This window comes from Nesoenas mayeri (assembly GCF_963082525.1).
Source record: "Nesoenas mayeri genome assembly, chromosome: 6".
Lineage (NCBI taxonomy): Eukaryota > Metazoa > Chordata > Aves > Columbiformes > Columbidae > Nesoenas > Nesoenas mayeri.
Window position 1 is genome coordinate 22763173 of NC_137545.1, and position 22588 is coordinate 22785760.

General features: G+C 37.3%; 1 protein-coding gene across 1 annotated transcript in view; it reads left to right on the forward strand.

The window, feature by feature from the left end:
• SLC25A12 (solute carrier family 25 member 12) overlaps positions 1-22588 on the forward strand; it is a gene marked incomplete at both ends in the record, with an annotated part of 49325 nt that overhangs the window by 21612 nt on the left and 5125 nt on the right. The window contains 9 exon segments of the mRNA XM_080346925.1: positions 998-1148; positions 2171-2305; positions 3637-3730; positions 4367-4451; positions 9467-9551; positions 10012-10170; positions 13439-13491; positions 13683-13763; positions 22034-22174. Of these exon segments, the coding sequence (XP_080203051.1) occupies positions 998-1148; positions 2171-2305; positions 3637-3730; positions 4367-4451; positions 9467-9551; positions 10012-10170; positions 13439-13491; positions 13683-13763; positions 22034-22174 (984 nt within the window).

Genomic DNA, 22588 nt, shown 5'->3' on the forward strand with positions numbered 1-22588 from the left:
TGTCATCATACAATAAAAGCATTTAGTAGGGAAGGGTAGTATGGCCTGCGGTAATTTCAATATGTACACAAGTTGGATATTGTTATCCTTCCTTTTAGATCGAGTTGTTTTTCTTATTTGGTCTAACAGCATGCAGTGGGGTTTGAGGCTTGGTTCAAAGCAGGCTTGTTGCACCCTGATCTAGAAATCCTTGATCTTGAGGTTGTAGGAGTTGAGAAATTACTATAAAGGTGATATAAGCTAGATAGTTTGCCCTCTTATTGTCTGTCAGAACGTGGTTATTATTTTAGTTGCTTCTAGACGTCTGAATGACAGCTGAATGTGCTTTATTGTTTGCTTGAATAGAAGGAAACAACTTTTTCTGGACGTAGAATTTACAGCCATCATTATTATCTTGAGGTTAGGTTACTGCAGTGTGCTTTGTATGAAGGTTTTTACAGATTGTATAGGAGTTTTAAATTGCCTGAAATGAGTGACCATTTCTAACATTATGGGAGGTAGCTGTTGGGGGCAATCTAAATCTATATTATGTAATTTTCACTGTCCTCCTGTTTATTTTCGAGTACTTTTCAATGAGTTAGTTTATAATAGCCCAGTCATATTTTCTCTCGGATGTGTAAGAGATCAGCTCACTTTGAGTCTTTAAGATCAGTATCAGAAGTTTCTCCAGCAGTTAAGTATTTAATAAAGGAATAGATAGCAGACAGGACATGGGTATGTGAAAGTTTTTTCCTCAAATCGTTTAGTGAAAGTGCGTGTTTCCTTACAGATCAGTTGAAGCATTTCTTTAACAGAGGAAGGGCTTTATGGATACAATTAGTATGCAGAATTTTTGTTTTAGTTGAGCTGTCTTTTAAGTTTAAATTGCAGTTATGCTGTGATCTACATGCACAGATGTATTGAGGCACGCTGTAAGAATAAGAAATTAGTGAGAGTTTTGTGAACAATGAGTTACAGAATTTGCTTCTAATCTGCTATTTCTGAATGTTAATTCTAGGAGCTGCAGTCAGAACACGCAAGACAAGCCTTTTCATTGAAGGACAAAAATAAAAGTGGTATGATAACTGGCCTGGACTTCAGTGACATCATGGTTACCCTACGCTCACATATGCTAACTCCATTTGTGGAAGAAAATCTAGTTTCAGTAAGTGTAAAGAAAAGTGCCTTGAATTCAGTGTCTAATAGCTGTAATGTTTTAAGATATCACTGTTTCTCTTCCACTCTGTCTTTATCCTACCTATTTACTCTTGCCTTTGTGCTAGAGATTATCACCTTCATAACAGAGTGGGCAGGTGAAACATGGCAGCATTCCTTGGCTGGAGTAGTCGAATAGTTTGGTAATCTGGTTTACGTGCTTGAAGTGCCATTGGAAACGCTTTGAGGTAGTCTACTGTGCTTTCTACTAAAGCAGGGCAAACAGTACTTGGCACAGAAAACACATTCAGTTAGGAGAAAAGCATCTCATTTTTTGTATTTGAATATATGACAGATCTCAAAAAATGGAGACTGTTTACAGTTTTGTTGTTTTATATACTCTTACCTTTTTTTTCAGATCAGAATCTAGAGGTAGAGTGGTTATGGCTCTGATAGTCTGGCAAGGTCTATAGGTAAAGTAATGACATTAAAATTATAAACTAAAAGTATAGAGTATAAAAAAGTATATAAGAAATAGTTGTATAAAACATGAAGTAATAGCTTACTATTTTACCTATAAATCTTGCCTTGCCTGGCTAATAAGGCATACTATCTTCCTTAAAATTTATAGTATCTACTAACTTCACATTTTGAAATAAATGGTCACTGCACTATGGGATGCAAGATATCAGTTAATGCCCTTATCTAAAGTAACATTTACATGCATATCTCTATCAGAGAGTATTAGAAAAATACTCAGTGGCACATTTGGTGTGTTTATTAGATAAATTGATTAGTAATCTACTTATATGATTATTTCCTGATTGTTTCCTAATGTTCAATTTTTACTAGAAAATAGTATCCTGTCTAATAATTCTTCCCTCATGTTTCTATTAAAAATCTTTAAATTACAGGATTATAAAGATATATGTAATTCTTTCCTTATTTGTCCAAACAGATGTTTCTGTAAATTGTAATAAGATGTTGTAAAAGAGCTTAAGGCACTTAACTACATTTATTTAATTTTTAAAGGTAGCTGGTGGAACTGTTTCACATCAGGTCAGCTTCTCCTATTTCAATGCATTTAATGCCCTTTTGAATAACATGGATCTTGTTAGGAAGATATACAGTAACATAGCAGGTGCAAGAAAAGATGTTGAAGTCACAAAAGGTAAAGTATATTTACTACATTTTATTAATTTTTTAGTTCTGCCCAATTTGTGATCTGGTGTTGCATGTGGGTTAAGGCAAGTCAGCAGTTGCAAGAGTATGCAAGGTTAGGGCTACTGTGAAAGTATTTAAAGGGTGATTTTCATTCTCACAGGTTAGTAATGATTTTCAGCTACCTCATTAAGGAGAAGAATTTGGATTCTGGCAGGAGCTGTGTTGGTGTTTTAATTTGAATGGAGAGCTGCAAGTCGGTGTAATATTGAAGATTTTACTACTTCTTGAAAGGAATGTGTGGTTGCTTAGAGATACAAAGTTCCTAAGGAATGTGGTAGAATGGGTTAAATTTGAAAATCTGTAATCAGTAATCTCCATGTTGTTTTCGCTCTGGTTACTTAATCCATGAAGAAAACTTTTGTAGAAAAATTGTAATAATTTATAACTTCTCAGTGCTTACTTGCCTGAGTGGTTTTATATATAGTCTGTGTCTATTAGGATGTAGCTAATCCCTGTGCATATGAAAGGTTGCCATATTTCAGTCTTCCTGCAGGCATGGGTGGATTGCTTTTGTAGTCATTTTATGACAGATTTTATCACCTGTTTTATTACCTGCATGGATGGGACCAGCCAAGCCTAAACTTATGTGTGGTAAAAAGCATGCCAAATTCCTTTTTTAAAAAAACTTTCCTTCTTTGTTTGGCTTATGTTCATATGCTCTGCCTACCTTTGTCCCTAAATGAAAGCGTAAAATACCTGTCTTCACCCTCCAAATTGTGCTAACAGATCGCTTAGCAATGTTTTTTGATGCAGATGTATAAATATGTCTTGCTTGGATTTGTGTCTTGAAAAAAAGCTACTGTATTTTTGCTGCTAAGGCTTCTTTACTGTAGCTTGGCAGTTGTGCCATGAACACATCGTGCTTCGGGCCATTCAGAGCTGTAATAGCAGAGAAAGAAATCTGGACATGATGGCAATGGATGAGTCAGTTTCCCTTAAAGCTGTCAATAATGGAGCATTACTCTGTTCTGTTTTGCAGAACTTTGAAAACAAGAATCAGAAATTGTGGTTTTATTAAGCTTACTAATCTGAGAGTTTATGTTGACTTTAATGAATTCTTACTGTAAATGAAAGTTGTGGAGTCACACTTGCTCTGTGTTGCAAAGGCCAGTTTCAAGATAGTTGTTCTCCTAATGATATCTTTTCCTTTTGCGTCATGGGTTTTTCTTCTTCATGACAGATTTCATTTTTATAATATTAAAGTTATTTGTGAGCGTTTAAAGAGGAAATTTGACAAGTAACACAATTGCTTTATTTCTCTTTCCCTTTTAAATCCAGAGGAATTCACCCACTCTGCAATCCGATTTGGACAAGTTACACCACTGGAAATAGATATTCTCTACCAACTTGCAGATTTATACAGTGTTACTGGGTAATATAATAACTAATTTTATCATTTTACAATCATTTTGCTGCTTTCTGTGTGAAAAATACTAAATTTCACCTTAATTTTTTAAAGTTTTGTGTTCCATTGTATTTCATGACAGTAATTTATTCAATGTAAACTCTCTTTGGTGTATGCACAGGTTTTGTAAGTGAATTGTGTGTATTGAGCACAATTATTAATTGTCATATTGTAGATATATTTATAAAATAGCAAAATACCTTACAGTAGTTGCAAAAGGCCACAATACAATGGTATTATTAACTTTAGGTATTGATGGTGTTTTGCATGGGTCTTTAACACATATGAAACTGTAAGTAGGAACACCTAGAAGTAGTTTAACTTCTGTATTATGTTCCTCATTACTAATAATAAAGATTCTGCTTCTGAATAATCCAAGCCCCCTTTATCTCCTCTTACGAGCTACGAGAAGAGAATGCCCTTTGATCTCCAAGCATTCTTTGTGGCAGCGTAGCAGATTTCTTAGATGCGTGTTCAAATGTGACAGATGATTTTTTTTAAACTCAGGATGTATTCTGTGGGGTGTGGCCAGGAATACTGGATTGAATATGTTTGATGTTTTAAAATCTAACAGTAATTTGCTTTTCTCTGCCTTGTGTAAAGGCGCTTGACTTTGGCAGATATTGAGAGAATAGCCCCGCTGGCTGAAGGTGCATTACCTTACCACTTGGCAGAACTCCAGAGGCAGGTAGGGAGAAGAATAGAATTGTGGAAGTGAATGTTTACATGTACTTGCATATGAAAAATAACAATAGTACACTTCAAACAGATTCCTAACAAGTGAAGCATGCTGTATATATCATTGTAAGGGTAGAAGTGGGGCAGACTATTGAGTATGTGTCTAAGCAAGATACTAAATGTCATATTGAAGGATGGCCTGTTTAAATACGAGCATGCATAGATACTTGGATGCCTTGCTGGGAATACATTTGTTTACTCTTGAAAAGGCCTTTCACCTCATTAAGTAATCTAACTTTGTAATTATAAAAATATTTTTAGACAAGAAAAAATAATAGTATTAAATGCAAGTGTGTTCTTTTTAAAAAAATTGGGTGAAATGATTTGCTTAACCATTTAACTAAAATGGTAATGAAATTTTACTGTACTTGTTGGCTATCTGACCTAAACAGTAGAAGGGGAATTCAAATTTATTTGGATTGATGGAAAGGGTACACTTAGAAGATGAACAAATATTGGAGTAGAATGATAATCCTGTGTTTCACCAGACCTTTACATTAATGTTTGTGAACTTTACATTTATCATAGTTTCCTGATTAAACATATACGTGTACAGTTCAGCATAAGAGCCCCAGGCTGTGCGGCAGGATTTTGAATATGAATTGTTCTTGCTTGGATTTTTTTTTTTTTACAACTATAAAAACCGAAGATTTAGGACCAAACATTATGCAGGTGTTTAGTTTATATTTAGAGTTTCCACCACCATTACTGGGTACCATACTGCTCACTTTTGGGGTACAGCTTTCATGTTTATGTTAAAAATAAATCTAGATTTTGGAGGTTTATATTCACTACATTTTTGGTTCAACATATAATCCAAAAAGTTTTCTATTGCAAACAGGTCTGTGTAATGCTAGTTAAGTTGTGAATTATTTTTTGCCTTAACCTTCACCTAAGGTTGAATCTGAAATACCACTGATAGAAATGTTATATTCTATTCCATTATATTCTAGATGTATTCTAGGGAAATTCTTTTTCTGGAGCATTTTGGAGGTGACTGCTCTCACGAGAGTCACTCAGGGGGCATTAACTGTTTCTAATGTGAATATAATAATGCAGTCAAGAAAATCCTTGAAACAGTTACACAGCAGATTCAGAAAGCAGGAGACATGAATTACACACATGAAAATACAACACTGTTCATCTGAACCAGTGCATTTTGCTCCAAGTACGTCTCCACATCCCCTTTCACTCTAATATACAAAGGGAAGTAGGATGTCTAATTCTTAAGATCTTGTATGAACCGATCCCATAGTTCTGACTAAATACATCTTTGTGTACGCAGTAGGTAAATACAGTTTCTCATCCTGAAGGTTCTCTTTTTCTTACAATGGCTAAACAATTCCAATTCTCTCTCTTTCAGTCTGTGTTAAGAGCTTATAAAGTGCCTATCAGGACCTTGGAAGGCTGATTCCCAAGTGGGCAAAGCCTGGCTGGGGCTGGTTCTGCTCCCAGCTGCCCACACCTCGTGTGGAATGCAGGCAGCTGAGTTCAGGAATCAGCTGCTGAACGACCACATCTCGCAGCTCAGTATTGACGGCAATCTGACGCTACTGATGAGTTGTGTTAGAACACTGCTCCTGAATTGCAGTGATTCAGCAACTGATTCCGAGGTAGCTCAGCTGTCTGGGCTGTGTGGCAGGAGGACGTGCAGCTGGCAGCAATACCTTTGTCAGCCATCCCAGGCTATGCTGGCTCCCGTAGAGTGAATTTCAGATTCTCTACCTGGTGATACCCGTGACAGATAGAACTGCTGCAGGGTGGTCTGAGATAAAGCGGCAGCACAGTGCAAAATCAGCTGTGTCTTGTTCACTGTGTGAATGTCCTGTATTTGCTGGTGGCTGGGGGGTCCCAGGAGTCTGTATGAAAATGAAAACTTGTATTTGTAAAGCCTTCTGTGTTTCAACTCACTTTTTATGCATGTTGCAGCGAGGTTGCTTTAAGCAGTTATAGCCACTATGGAATCTGGTGTACGTATCAGTGACAGGAAAATCTTGAATTAGTTCAACTGCTATCATTGAAAAATTGTCCTATACGGAACTTAGCAAGTCTCCCATGTGTGGGACTTTGAGTGCATTTTGGTTACTGTTATTACAGGTGGATTGGATCATTCAGTTCTCTTAGAAACAAACTGGTGTGAAATGGGGTGTCTGACCTATTCTCAATGTTACCACTCTGTTGTCCTCAGGTGATTCGACATATCTGAGCCAACGAAATAAGTGTCCAAAACCTATTTAGTGATCACTGTCTTCCTGTGTGTTCTTGATGGGAATGATGGAATGGATTGATGCAGAAATGTGTATACAGTGTTTATCCAGACCAATGAGAAATATTTTTTCTCAAGTTTTGTAATCACATTCCTAACTGCCAACCTTGTTTTTTATCAGTGTCTTCATGGCACTCACATTTCTGAGTAGGCAAAATACTAACTTGCTTTGTTCGATGCTTCAGAATTGCCTTTGTAGCTTGGTGCTGCTATAAAATAAGTTCACTGATAGAAGCTTAACTCATCAGTAGAACAGAATATACTGTTTTCACATTTTTGGACTAATACATTTTATTTTCATCCTATTCTACATTCTCTGCTAAGGGAGGACAGCAAAAAGCAAAGTAATTTCATTTTCTTTGATTTATATGGAACAATCTTTTACTTGACCTCATTCTAAGTGAACCTTATAATTCTTTATTTAACTGTATTGACAAAATGAAAGATAGCCCTTAGTGGAAGAGAGAATATCATCCCACTGAGGTCCAGCTGTCCCTGGAGAATGAAAACAAGTCTGTAGTCACATTTATCTGATTTAAAAAATTACTTCTTAGAGGGAAATCTACATTTTTACAGAAACTCACTGTATGTAGACGTGGTGAAAATGGAAATTAGCCTGCTTTCAACCATGTTTACTTTATTGTCAATTTTTTCATTGTGCAAGATTTTCTTAAAGCCTAGCAGCTGAATATCCTATGGGCATGACAGCTACAGTAATTTTCTGTTTATAAATATTCATGATTTGAAAGCTATAGCATTAATTACTTTCATTTACATATCCATCTGAACACACAAGTAAACTGCAAACTTTGTGAACGCTTATTTAATAATATACAAGTGACATTTCCTTCAGAAAGAAATTGATTTTTAACATTCAGTGACGTATTCATTAAGATTAATGTCTGAATGTAACAGCTGGATTTTGATGAGAACTGTGTGGAGCTTTGAAGAAAAGGAATAACCTTAGAACAGCTAAAAGGAAGCAGGTGTGCTAAACCATTAACAGGAGAAATTTTTTGTGGAATGAAGAACCAGTCCTGCTTCTAAGCCTTTTTGGGGTATTATTACATGTATCTTTTATTTACATGAATAAAAAGAAATATCTCTGGAAATATCTCTGTATTTTAGAATTTATTTTTGTGGTTTGGGTGATGGTTTTGTTTTTAGATAGGAAAATTTAGCATTTTGAAAATAGTGAGCATATTCTTCAGATTTATTATTGCTTCTACCTGCTTGTAAAGGCAGTACATTTCATCTATACATTTTTATGCCTGTCCACATGTGCAGCTTATAATTGTCCTACCTAAAATTTTTCCGTTCTTCTCTGTTAAGCTATATTGTGCAAGTAAATGGTGGTAGTTATATCTTTTTCTTCTGTGGAAAAAATGTATAAAATATAATTAATGTTTTTTTACAGGTAATGATCCCATCTTAATCTCCTAGGCTTGTGTCCTACATAGCCTACATAGACCGTAACATTATAAAATAAAAGGCAGGTTTTTGTATAGCCAGTGTAGTACCAGTCCAAACAGAGTAGCTTACACTAGGGTACATGCTGTGTTTTCTGTGGACATTCCACTTTCCAGAGCTTCAATAAGCCGAATGTAACTTGGCTGAGTAGCTCTGGTGAATTATCTGTGAGATGTGCATGTGGTGATGTTTGTGGAGAGCTCACCGTGTGCATTGGAACAAAGCCCCTGTAGCGGCGATCTGAGGTCTGCGCCCATCCAGCTGTGCTGTTGGGAGCACATCTGCTAATGGTACAGGGAGCTTTTAAGAAAAACGGGTTTGTGTTTGGGAGATGGGCCTTAGTATCCGCTTTAATGTGCAATTCAACAGTTAATATCTTGGCCACTTATGTAACCCAGACAGGTTATGGTGCATAATATAAATTCTTCTCTAATCCCATTATTTATGTTCAGAAGAAAATTTGGCCCATCTTGCATGCTTCTTAGTGCAAGTTTGTGAACACTTATGTCTTGTTTCAGTTACTTTGTTTCTAATAACCACATAATAATATGATTATGAGTCTCTCCAAATATTTTCTGTGCAGACTCGTGTTTATTTAGAACACTGCTGCGTTTATAGTAGTGTATGTGATTGAAGTGAGTGAGGTCATAGTTGTGTCTGTAAATTATCAACTGCCTGAAAAAGTCTTGTGGAGAATACTGTGGGGAATAATTGACTTTTTGCTTGTTTTGAAATAATGAAATGTCATAGTTATGCTATATATTAATGTATATGGAATCTTAAAATATATCCTGTGCTGATGGATGCTGTGTGTGAGATACTGAATTCCTTTTGAATTATTGAATTTTAATTGAGCCAAAAGGGGGTTCCATGCTTTACGAATTCAAAGGCAACAGAGTGGAAAGTAGGCAAGTTGATATAAGTTTCTGTCTGCCTTTTTGTGACCATAGTTTTTTTTAGTTATACCAGGAATATGAAAGGAAGAATATTTTCTGAGAGGAATATTTGAAAAATGTGCTTCGTTCATTAGGCATAATGGAAGTTATGTAGTATTTTTTTTTCCTCCTTAACATAAAGCCATAAAGCTAGCAATTTTTATCAGATTCTTTCTGTAATGTTATAAAAGCCAGTTCACAGCCATCTTTGTTTTCCCATGCAGATTTCACACTTTTTCTTCTTTTTTTTTAATTTTTTTTTTCCCTTTTTTATTTTTTTTTTTCTTCACCAAGCAATCTTATGGAGAGTTAGGCAGACCGATCTGGCTCCAGGTAGCTGAATCTGCTTACAGGTTCACTTTGGGCTCAATTGCTGGAGGTGAGTAATATTTCCGGTTTCTGTTTTCAAGCTTGGGTTAGTTTAACACTGTCTTGCTAGACTACTTGATCTCATTGAAGTTGCATTTCTTGGTTATACACGTAAAAAATTGGAGGGTGGAACCATTTTTGGTTGTGTCATTCCTTTTCTTCCCTTATCGCTTCTGCTCTAGTGTCCCTCCACAATCCTCTGAAACTCTACTCCAGTAACCAGTTTTCTTACTGGTAATTCAGATTGGTTTTCTTTGTTCTACACATCTTGTTTTATGTAATAGTGTAATCCATTCTCATTGAGACTTTTTTCTAGACCTTCAGTATTGTCTTAACTGCAGCACATCAGAGATCTTACCAGCTTATATACTCTTTGTGTTTAAATAAATGTTGTAGAAAATCATCATAATAATTATATGCTACACTAACAATGTTGTTGCAGAAATAATACTCCAAATGCTTTCTTACAGCTGTTGGTGCTACTGCAGTATATCCCATAGACCTGGTAAAAACTCGTATGCAGAATCAGCGCTCCACTGGTTCAGTCGTAGGAGAATTGATGTATAAAAACAGCTTTGACTGCTTTAAAAAGGTTTTGCGTTTTGAAGGCTTTTTTGGTCTTTACAGAGGTAAGTGAATAAAAAATATATCAAGTCAGTTATTTTCTGCCCTTTTTTTAATACCTCAACAGCTAGTTTCTTATGGGAAAACAAGGGAACTTCATATCATGTACAATTTTGCTTCTGTTTCACAGAGCTCAATATTTATCTTCCCTTGAGCACTGTTCATCATATACAATTGCTGGGAAAACTGGGCATTTTTTGTTGTTACTGATTTGCTCCTTGCTGCTTAGGCTGTTCAAAGTCCTAATTTCTGGGGTGTGAGTGCGTGGACATGATTGTTATTTCACAAACTTTTGGCTGGGGGCTAACATCAGGAGCAGATTAGCATCTGAGCTAGAAAGATTCATTTTACTGCAAATATTTTTTGTTAAAAGGTGAAAGACAGTAATTTTGAAATATACCTGTTAAACTGGATGCCAGATCTTACGCCTTATACTTTTGTTGGTAGTGGGACTTGTTTTATGATTTTATCCTGTGAATGAGAACTTGCATCCTGCTGTTATAATATGTTGCTCTTTTATACTTTAAAATAGCAACAGTGGAACTCCTACAAGTTGTAATTTTAAAAAAGAGAAAAAACTCCTCTAAAATACAGGTTAGGAATTCAACTTTTTATCAGTTTCATTAGTTAGACTGAAAGCCATCTTATATCTTGTTTTAGCTTAAGAGAAGGTTCTGAAAGGGTTTTTATCACATCTATAATGTGACTTACATAGAGAGTATATGCTAGCCAGTCCTCTGAAATTGATATTTAGTTGAATTCTCTATTTTTAATTGTTATTTCACATAACCTAATGGAGTGCGCAAGTTTTATCAGTAAGGTATTTATTCATTGGCACACATTTTTTTTTAGTCGGAGCAAAGTCGCTCACTTCTGTGATGGCCACAGCTTGTTTTCTGCTTTGCAAAGTGTTCTGTCCCTGAGGACACTGGACAGTGCCTTTTAAGGACAGTATCTGGGAAGGTTTTGCATGTGGAAGTCTGTGGATCCTGGCTAAAGAGTTTTTTGTAATCTTGCAGGATTTTGCTATGCAAGTGAGTAGAGAGAGGAATATATCAGTGAAAATGTTAATGCAATAGCTGTAATCACCATAGATTACGTCTTACTGGTAACGCGTTTTCTTTTTGTTGCTGAATCTTTCACAGAGGCAAATACTCCTTGAGTTACATTTAGGAGACTGTTTCTACAGTGCTGTTGTATAGTACTGTTTTCTTTCTCTTCTTCCCCCCCCGCGCCCATGGTTTTGCACAGCAGCTTCTAAAACTGCTCATTGGTTACTTTTATTTTTGTTTTCTAACCTTTCTCAAACACCCTGAAATCAAAGATTATTCCATTGATGAGTTAAAAGCAATGCTTTACACTTCAGAAAAAATGTGCTTGTTTGAAAGAATGCCAGTTTATTAAACTTTTTAATAGTCTGTTTAATAATTGTCTTTAAGATTGTTTAGCATAAAAAATTAATGTAGTTGTTTTGAAAATGTTACAGTTAATGGTCAGCATGTTCCTAAGGTCTTGGACTCAGGTGATCTGTGGAAATATGTTAAACTGAACAACAGAAACATGTAGGAGTGGCCCGTGGGTGTATTACTGGGTTCTTACATTCCTGAGCTGGATTGTCCCAATTTTACTGTAATATAATGGTACAATGTAGTCATGTACTGCAGTTTAAAAAATAGAACTGAATGCCTACTGGAAAGAGCATATTTTTAAATGAAAACTGATTTTTCGTCAAGAAAATTATGACGCTTTTGAATCCTGGCATCCAACTTCAGAAGTGATGAAGTACCTTCTCAGGGCTCTCACCAGCTGGCGTGTGGTCCCAGGGTCTCTGGCACAGCCGGTGTCTGCACCCAGTCAGTTCAGCCGCACAGAATGGAGCGGGAGGATCGGCTTGTGGTGTTTTGTCTGGTAGTTTGGGGCTTTTAAAATGTAGGCACTGCAAAGCTGTGTTTTCTTTTCATGATAGATCCGCGATTCAGGCTGGGAGGGCAGCATTCCTTTTTGTTATTGCCAACCTTTCTTTGTATTTAATAACTACCTTTCCTCAGCATAGCAAGTCTGTAAATCACACAGAAGGTAATATGTTGGAAGGAAACATTATACTGCATATATTAACTGCTGCTCTTTCTATGTAGGTGCGTTTACTCTGAGCTCCCTTTTAAGGAAGTAGTATAAAAATTCTGCAGGCTGAGTACTTTGGAGATTTTTGAACATTTTAAATGAATTTTTAGCTGTTATTCTTTTCACTTAATACGAAGTGGAAAGCTGCATTGATACAGCTTTCTTGCTGTTATCTGATATTTGATATAATTGATGTGGGATTTTTTGTCAGTGCACTGGCAAACCCTTTGGGCAAACTGGTATTCCATAACCATGGAATAACATTAGGTAGTGACCACTTCTAATAAAAATAAGCCTTTTAAGTTTTATAATTTATACATGTTCCAAAATGACTGTGAAGAAGGTGGATTTAAAAATAACAGATGCTGTTATATTCTTGTATATTAGGAAGTTAAGACTGCCATCTACTGATTTTTTTCTTAATCCTATTAGTTACTAGAAGTGTATGTGCTTTTGTCAAATGGCATTTCATTTTGATAGCAGCTATTTTCCAGGAGCATGGGCCTTTTCAAAATCGGTTTCTGTCCACTAATGCTTCCTCTTGGTGAGATAAAAAATACTTAATATTATAGTAATAGGCTTTAGAGAAGTGCATGCTACCATGTTGGACTGAACAAGAGAAAGTCCTTTATATCCTTAGTTGACTGCAGCCTTCAGGTTAGTGAGTCAAGTAGAAGTGAGTCGATGATTTATCATAGTCATGTGTGTATCTCACAATTACTCTCCTATTTTAAAATGTAATTGCAAGATTTATGAGAAAGTGATATTAAGGAGCTGAAAAAGTCGAACAAACTTATGTAGCAGACATATCCAAGATGCATGTTCAGTCTTTGTGTTATATGTTCCACTTCCAGTTAGTGTAACAGGACATTCTATGTTCAGTCTTTACCCTTTTTTTCCTTCTGTACGGCAACAGCATCAGGTGTTACTTGACAGATCTGGTCACCCCTTTCATGACCATTTTCAACAGAAATCTTAGTATAGGATTGTACTGGTAAGAATATGCAGTGCTCTAGCAGCATCACATACTTAAATTCCATCCACCTCAAAGGATACCCCATGTGCAGAAAGGCATTTCTGTAGAGCTCGTATAATATACTAGTTTCTCTATTAGGAAGATAATGTTGCCTTACGATGTCTTTGTTTCTATAGGCTTGTTACCACAACTGATAGGTGTTGCTCCAGAAAAGGCTATTAAGCTAACTGTACGTATCTTTATTTTTTTTTCCCTGGCATCTTTTTGTTTGTTAACGTGCACAGGATTTATTTCCTAAAATGTGTGAAAGATGACCACTTACAAGCACTCTAATATATGTGGTTACAATTGTACTTGGTAGATGTTAATAAGAAGGAAAAATGACCTAAAATTGTGTGTAATGTATTGTATCTTTATTAGGTTAATGACTTTGTCAGAGACAAATTTACCAAGAAAGATGGTTCCATTCCACTCCCCGCAGAGATCCTTGCTGGAGGCTGTGTAAGTATCTGTCCTGTATTCTTAGAAAAAGCTGATTCTTGGTCATGTGCAGTATAGTTGGAATGACAGTTAATGGGTGTGCTTTGTCGACTTGAACAGAACTGTTGTTTTTTCTCCTCGTCACAAGAATTTTAAAAAGTACTTTTTCCTGTTTGGAAAGCTTTGCATACTTCTGAGTTGAGTTCCCTTGGGATTACATGCTTGAACAACTGCATTTGGCCCACTTTCTAACTTTCAGTTTCAGCAGTGTTTTTGTTCACAAAAGGCTAAAGAGAAGGTCCCTTTTCTCCCTTTCCATACTTTTGCTTAGGTTGGTGTTCATGGTTAGTCTGGAAAGATACAGGTACTCCGTGAGAATGGATTATAGAGATCATGTTTGAGTTTTCTTCAGCGTGGGGGAGAGCTAGGACAGTTTAAAAAATTTCTTGCTGAAGATTTTAAGAAGGAAAAGAGATGGAGTCTTCAGCTTGCTATATGTGGAATTTTCTGTTCATGAAAATGTGGGAAAGCTGAATGATGTAGTCTTACCTTTCAGGTAACAGAAGCGGGTGAATTTTCTGGTTAAGTGACTTAGTAGAAAATGTAGATACATTACTCCAAATGCTAAACAGATCCATCATCTAAATACAGTTCAAAAACAAATTGTGTTTTTGTTGAGACTGGGGCTATAATTCAGTGAATGTCTTAGCAATCTGTAAGTGGTTTGAATTTATATTCATGATAGATTTATCTTGGTTTTGCACATTGGATAATTTCATTTGTGGGATTCCCCAGCAGTTGTTAACCCTATAAAATGTTTAAGGCTTAAGTCAGGTTCCTTTTATAGTGGAGAACACTAATAACTTCCAGTTGAGTAGGCTGACAGGCTGGTATAAAGCCTCCTCAGCTTACAACAAAACCTGGGGCAGAAAGGTTGTTGACCTCTGCAAACTTTTAATTCAAAGAAGCAGCCCTGAAGGGAGGCTGCTTATAGTTCTGCCTGATTGAATTTGGCAGCCTGGTACATGCTTGAGTCTTCACCTGTCAGTGTACAAAGTTTATTTTCTGAGAAATGTGAGAAAGCAGCTGTGAGGTATAGCTAGCAAAAGACTAACCCTTTTTTCTGGAAAGCTCAGTAACACAGAAAGCACATACAGGTCATTTATAACAGAAGTGAATGTAATTCATTAGTGTTTTTCTTTGTGTTGTGCTTAAATTCATTATTAAAATCAAACGTCCTTGTACTGAAAGGTATAATATTAAATTCAATTTACATTAGAGCCTTTTCAACTTCCTGGTAGGTACTCCTTTTTCAAAACAACTTTATTGTCTTACTGTAGTGAACATGCAAAAAAATTGGGGAGAAATTTGAGTTTCAGATAAGCTTTTGGAAATGTGGATGTTTCTGTGAAGGTGAGCAAATTTACAATCTCTGCAAACACAACCCGTCTGTTGTCTTTCCTGCCTTTCTTCTAGCTGACTGTCTTAGCTGATATTCTCATCTCGTTTTTCAAGATAATACTTATATCACTCAGTCTGGGAGAATTTTAAACAAAGTTGGCTTATGTGGGAGAGGAGTTGGCCACAATTTGGCAGCCTCAGGGATATTCTTTTCTTCGTAGCCTTCTCTGGATTATCTGATTCCTTACCAGTTGATGATTTTTCAGTGTTCGTACTGCTGCTTAGTTCCATTTTAGCAATTTCACTTCTTCCTAATATCAAAATCTTTATTAGCAAGCCTATAAAGTTTATTATAAAGTCTGAAAGTATAAGTTGACTAAAGCGATAGCAAGTTGACATGTTAATCTTTATTTTTCTTATCCTCAGTCCTTTTCATCGTCATTGTGACAGCTCTTTTCTATGTTGACCTTCTTGGATCTTTGCACTTCCGGTGTTCATTGAATACTGTTTTTCTACAAAATATTATGAAACATAACCAGCAATTGCATCCAAGGAAGTGCTACAAGTAAGCTTAGCCCATTTCTCTTTGCAGAAGCACGCAAGACTTTTTGTTTGAGTGATGCCACCTTTCTTCATTTCTCCTTTATTCCATTCCTTCTCTCTCTGTTAGTACAAAATGATGGGTTGCTTTGGGATTGTTTGGGTTCTATATATGCCAAAATGATTTTCAGCATCTGGATTTGAGTAATTTGGTTGGTTTTTGTTTTTGTTTTTGTTTTTTTTGGCTTTTCTTTATTGTTTGACACTTAAATATTTTCCTAGTAGTACACTATAAATTCAAAACATGCTTTTTACCTTGTCATAACATTAGAAGAAACAGCATTATGCCCATATGTAGTTTTCAGAAATGTATTTATTACTGTAGAATCTATGACCATGACTTATCTGTGTTTAGTGTTGAACTTTCTCCTGATTAACATGAATAATGCACTTTTTCATCATTTCTGGTATGGAACTGGTAGTGGATGAGCAAGGTGGGCAAGCCATATTTTCAGCCATTTTACAGAGTTGACAGCAGAGGCCTTCCTGCCCTTTGAAGGCCCACCCTCCCGCAAGCCATCCAACAGCACACTGTGCATGCCACAGTCTGCAAACAGGAACCCAAAAAATTCTTGTGAGGAAGTGGAGGCAGCTTGGGAAAGGCTCCAGCAGAGCTGGCAAATCCTCCTCCCTGGCTGGCAGTGCTGTGCCAAAGCCCACCTGTGGTGTTACAGGCTTCTGAGACCCACACATGAGGACAGGTGAAACCTTTGGCATTAAGACAGTAGTGATTCCAGAGAACGCACGTAGGCTGTTTGGTATCCTCAGCTCTGGAGTGTCTGCAAGAAGTGCTGTACCATTCACAGGCACGTGCCCCCTCCAGAAACGGTAACTCCAAGAGACTGGATCTCTTTAGCCAAAATCTTATGTCTCAGGCTACAATTATTCTCAGCTCCTGTAGGGTTATGGAATAAACTCTTCTTCCCAGTAAGAGGAAATGTCTTCATTCGGGTAGCTGTTAACAAAGACATCTGCTGGCGTGGTGGCCTGTTGAGAGGGTTAGCTGCCCATCTGTTGTCTTTCCTTCCTCGCTGCAGGGCAGGGACCCCCCGCAGGCAGCCCCTGTGCTCCTGAACTCTGCCTGCCAGCCGCTGGGCAGTGTACCTGTCACTGGGGAGCGGGGGGTCTGCGCTGTCACAGCCCAAGTGCTCCCAGCTGCTCCCAGGCTGGAGTTGCATTTGAGAACTGCAGAGCAGCTCCATGGGGCAGCTCAACTCCAGCGGTCAGGTCATACCTGTCAATGGAAGGGCTCTGGTCCCTGATGGATGAAACTGATATCCCAGCCTCCTGCTTCCTGACTGTGCTGGTTTGTTAATCATCAACAGCACTATCCACACTTACACATGTTCAGAGCAAACAGTTTCTTTCCCTACTGTTACTGTAATTAATTGAATTACATTTCATTGTAATTCAGTGATTAGCCTGCATTCCTGCCTTTGGCGTTCTCAGCTACCATTAGCTTTGAGTTGCCAGGGGACTGGGTGAGGCTTGGGCAATGCTTTCCTGCATCCCGACAGCGGCCAGGGGAGCAGAGAGCACACACCCAGTGTGGACAGTGCTGCTCAGAGGAGCTCACACATGAGGCAGGCGAGTACGTCGTGCATGACAAGGTGCTGTAGGGTATCAGTTCATCCTCAGCTGGAGAGTGATGCTGAAGCAGACATCTAGTGCAATGTAAATGATTTGTAAGCACTGTTAACGGTAGACAAAGATTCTGTGATTCTGAGCTGTAATCCCGATGAGTTACACAGGGAGAAATGGATTCTTCCCATCAATGCACTGTGCACGATGCTTGGCATTTTGAATGGGTGAATCCTGTTTCATCAGAAAGAGGCTTTTGATTTGTGCTGCAGGGAGGAAGAGAGTGTGGGGTGCCAGGCAGAGAGAAGGGGTCTAAGAACCCTTCTGGGAGGTGTAGGCAATGCATCTGTTGATGATTAGGGGTTGGGATATGTGCCTCTGTGTGTGTGTTTGCACATATATACACAGAGAGGTCCAAATTTCCCACTGATTTAAAAACTTTAATATATTTGAACATTAAATTTAACATTTAGGCTAAATATTCTGGTATACTTGTAAAAATAATTTTCATACGTATTTATAGATATGTACATACATACTTACAAACATATATATAGGCTTATCAGGCAAATGGAATGTGTCAAATATTTCCTTTTGAAAAAATATTTTTAAATGTCACTGGTTTTGTTTAACAAACACAAAAATTTAGAATTATAGCTGTCAGACTGCTTCTCCTTCAGAATGTTGAAAATACTTTTAATGGACTTTAAACTGATAAAGTTAGAAGCAGAATTAAACTTTACTGCTTTCTCTGTATCTCTGCGGTGGACATTTAAAGGGAGGGAAAAAATGATTGTTTAGTAAAGAGACGGGAAGCTTATTGTAGGTGCATGAATGACAGCTTTGCCTTGAGAAAGAAGCACAAGCTCTTTTGATGTTTTTAAACCAGACTGTTTTAAGTAACATCTTATTTTAGCTGCTTGGATGGGACATAGTTGTGGTCCAGGATGTGGTGGTTTCAGAAAGGAAGGAAGGAAGGGCTCGAAATAGGCCTCTCCCCCGTTGTAGCATTTGCCTCTCGGGTGGAATTGGAAAGGGCAACAGGTCTCATGTTGCAGGGTCATTTGTGTATTTCCTTCAGCCTTTGGCATGTCATGGGGCGTTTGCTGTGGGATCTCAAACTACATCTTTTCTCTCATAACCTTTGCTGTCAGATTTAGTTCCTTTATTTGCTCCTTGTAGAGTTATTTTACATGACATTAAGGTTAAGTAGAAGCTTTTATTACTGGTATTTTTGATGTGTATGAATAACCTCCATTCAGAAACAAATTTGTCAACCTTTTTAAAAGTGTCTGTTGTAATTTATGTGTGAAGAGGGGTTTTTATAGGGGGAAAATCTAGATTTAGTGCACCTTCTCCAAAAGAAAATCAAGGACTGCAATTTATACCTCTGAGTGTATATACATAGGCATGTGTATTTAACATACATAGCTGACAGCTGAAGTAAGATACTTTGAAAAAGAATGATGATGATTGCCAGTGATTTGCACAGGAGCATGGAGATTTGTATTGCAACCCTGCATGCTGCCGGTACATTTTTATTTGGAGATCCTTTGTGCCATATTCCTCTGCCTCCTCTTCTGAGGAGCTCTTCCTCTGCTCCCCAGGCAGCACTATCCCCTGCCTCACACATGCTTCATCACGTAGAGAGGCAAGTCTTCAAAAGAAAACACAAGCAAACAAAAAACAACCCTCACATTATTTTTACTCAATGAAAAAGTGAGTTTTGTTGTGTTAACATGTCCTGTATTAAAATCAATGCTTGCCTTATCTGTACTTGTGATATATCTAAGGATCTCACTCATTCGTGCAACTCCACTGAATTCAGTGCTCCTCTTCACAGGAATCAAATCACTGCAGTGCAGAAAACTTTGCAGGCATAACTGTGTGAAAAGTCAGGACTTGGACAGAAGTACATGTTGTTAATAGGGGTATTTAACTGGGCATCTTGACAGTTATGGCTCTCTTTGGGAAAGCTGCCTGTTGAGAAGGTTTTCAACACTGAAAATACTCAATGTGATAATGTAATTAAAGGGCTTTTCAAATGGTTTTCTCCTGGTAATATAAGCGTATGTTAGGGTTTTCCTTTTATTTTGCTCAATAACCCGATCATCAAGCCATATTTTAGTATTAAGATTGTCGTAATATATAATTCTGTATTAACCATATACCGTTTGTGACAGTATAAATTTAATTAGTCTTGCTACTAAATTATGAAAATGTGTTTAGAGTCTTCTCTTTTCATTTCTGTATCAGGAGAGGGCTGTTGCCGATTTTGACAGAAAGGTAGGCAGTTGTGCACCTAGGAGAGGAGAATGTTAATTGCAGGAAGATTGACTTCAGGGTAGAAAATAGAAATGTTTACGAAATGGCCTATTTGTGTTTCTATGGTGGGTGTTAGGCAAATAGGAAGACTTATTTTGGCTGCTCTGCGGGATGCGCTAATTTATAACATTCAAAATAAAAAATGGAATTTCACATATGTATGTAAACAAAGAATGCATATTTAATAGGCAGGTTGCTGGTGAGTTTCTAGCTTAGTGAATTTCTAGCTTAGCTTTTAAATTTGAAGTTATTTTTTGTGTAGTGCATTGTGTTACATAGTAAGAGCATTCTGCTTAATGTTTTATCTATCAAAATTATTTTTTAAAATGATGTAGGGTGATGATAAGCATTTGAAATTGGTTTTCTGTTTAATACATTATGAACAAAAAAAAATTGTTATCCTTTAACAGAACTTGTGAATTTTATAAATTTTCTTGAGATTGGAATTTTGCGTAGCAGGACAGCCCTTTCATCTTGCACGCAAGATGTGTATGAACTGGGAAGGAAAAGGCAAGATGAGAAGGAAAGGGAGCCTGAAAATGGCTTTGGACATGAGTGGTGTCAGGTGGCTGAGTAAACACAGTGCAGTAAGTCCAAGAACAGAGAAGATGGGGATCAGTTTGGAGGGGCTGGGAGTTCTAGTGATCTTCCTGGTGGTTGCAATAAATGTCCACAGAAGTGTAGGCTTTGATTTTCTGTCAGAGGGATGAAGAAGTGAGGGAATAAAACGAAGATTGACAACCTGGACTGATTATTTGAGTGGGAAGTGTTGAAGACAGTAACTACTACAGTGGGGATAATTAATCAAATGCAGGGGTTGGTCTCCCACTGTTTGGGTCAAGGTGCGTTAGTAAAGCCATAACAATGATGATTTTAAATGTCGATATTGAATGCAGTAATGAATGGGGCTTGCAACAGGAGGATGGCAGTGTGCTCAGTAATGATTCAGTGAAGTGTTGAATGGTTGATCAGTGAAGACTCTTGATGCTTCATGCCCCCCGTCTTGTAGGAGGTACCCAAGTGCTTGGTCATTCTCAATGGGAGCTGCTGAGGTTTGCAATGCTCATTTGTTTCAAGTCTAGAATAATTCAAGCTACTGACTTCTAAGGCTTACTTCAGGACTAGTCTCAAGTTTATTCTGTGAGCTGCTGGAGAGAGGAAGATTGTCCTATGGGCAGAAAGGGTTGGTGTTCATTAGTTCTGAATCAGTTAGCAGAGAACACCATGCGTGCTGTCCAGGAGATGCTGTAGCATATATTGATTTTACTTCATACACATACACCCCCGGCATCGCAGAGAGTTTATTTTCTGGGCAATTTAGAAGTGGAAAAAGGCTTTAATTGCACATATTCTGCATTTTTTCCTTCACTAAATTTGATGCCTTGGAGAATACCATCAGAATTAAGAGGAGCTTTTAGATTATGGGAGAAATGCTTTTTAAGTTTGTCTGTATTCAAGTGGTTATATGCCATAAATTTTAAGGAAGTGGTTTTAATTTTGAAATAAAAAAAGGTGGCTTAGGAAGAGGGGGAGAAAGAAAACTTAGTAAAATTTAGCTGGTTTGTGATGAACCACACACTTCTCCAGAAGTGAATGGTAGTACCTACAGCAAACCAGGGAGAAATCTGAAACATATTTGAAAGTCTTCGGTTAAAGTGTAGAATGTGAAGCAGCTCTTGCGGGGAAGTTTGCAAGATAGTCCTTCAGCACTGCTAACGGAATATTTCCTGCATGTCAAATCTGTGATGCTCGGCTCAAAGATATGACTCCTGTTTCTGTCTAGTATCATATTGTGAAATGTTACTCTTCCTATTTAAATTTTATATTTTGTTTCCACTTAAGACAATTAAAGGCTGCTAAACAAAACTCCAAACATCTTTTCTACTAATTTAAAATTACAGCATTAAATGCAAATTTACCTTTTAGACAGCATCACCACTAAATGCAAATAACATGTCTGCACATTGATGATTAATTATTATTGAAATAATGTGAGGTCTTGTTTATATGTGTTTGATGCTCTAGTAGCACATATCTAATAATGTTTAGTTTAGTATTTCATGTGATACCTGATAGACTTTTAAACACAGCCACAACTTCTAGAAAGTGGTGTCAAGGAGAAAAGCAGAGTCAGACAGAATTAATCCACCTCTGTGGACTATGAAGATATAAATGTGAAAATTTATTTCATACAAACCCATGATTTCTGATTTGGGGCTTTTAACTTCCAGACAGGTGCTTTATTAAAAGATGTCTCCTGTATTTTTCCATGAGAGCATCAGCCAGTGCAGTGAGAAGAGAAGACACTCAGCACCTTGCAAAAGTCAACATGTCACCACATGCTCTAGTAATGCCATTTACTTTCTTTTTCTTTTGGCTTGCAGGCAGGAGCTTCCCAGGTCATCTTCACTAATCCTCTGGAGATTGTAAAGATTCGGTTGCAGGTAGCAGGAGAAATTACTACAGGACCCAGAGTCAGTGCCCTCTCTGTTATAAAAGATTTAGGCCTTCTTGGTCTTTATAAGGTATGTAGTTCTGCTTTGAATGGCTTCATTGTTTTACATTTTATGCTAAACTTTTACACTGTTGAACCAAAGACTGTTAAAAACAAAGACATCTTTTGAATTTAAAACCAATCTCTTCCTGCAGGGCAACTCCACAGTGGAAAACTGAAGAAAACCCACTTCTATATAAATGGCAGTGGGATACAAAAAATACTCCCCCATTCTGTCCTTTGGGCTTTTATGCCAAGCTGCAGGGAGTCCTGTATTGCAGACCTGCTGGCTTCTGGCACTGATCATTTCATTTGGTGGGGTTTGTGAAAAGTTTCTTTGGCTTTCCCTGTGTGTTTTTCTTATGTTTGTTTTGAATCTCTCTTATCCCTATTGTTGTCTTTGCAGCAGGATATTCTCTTTGTCTTAATAATTTGATGAGAGTGA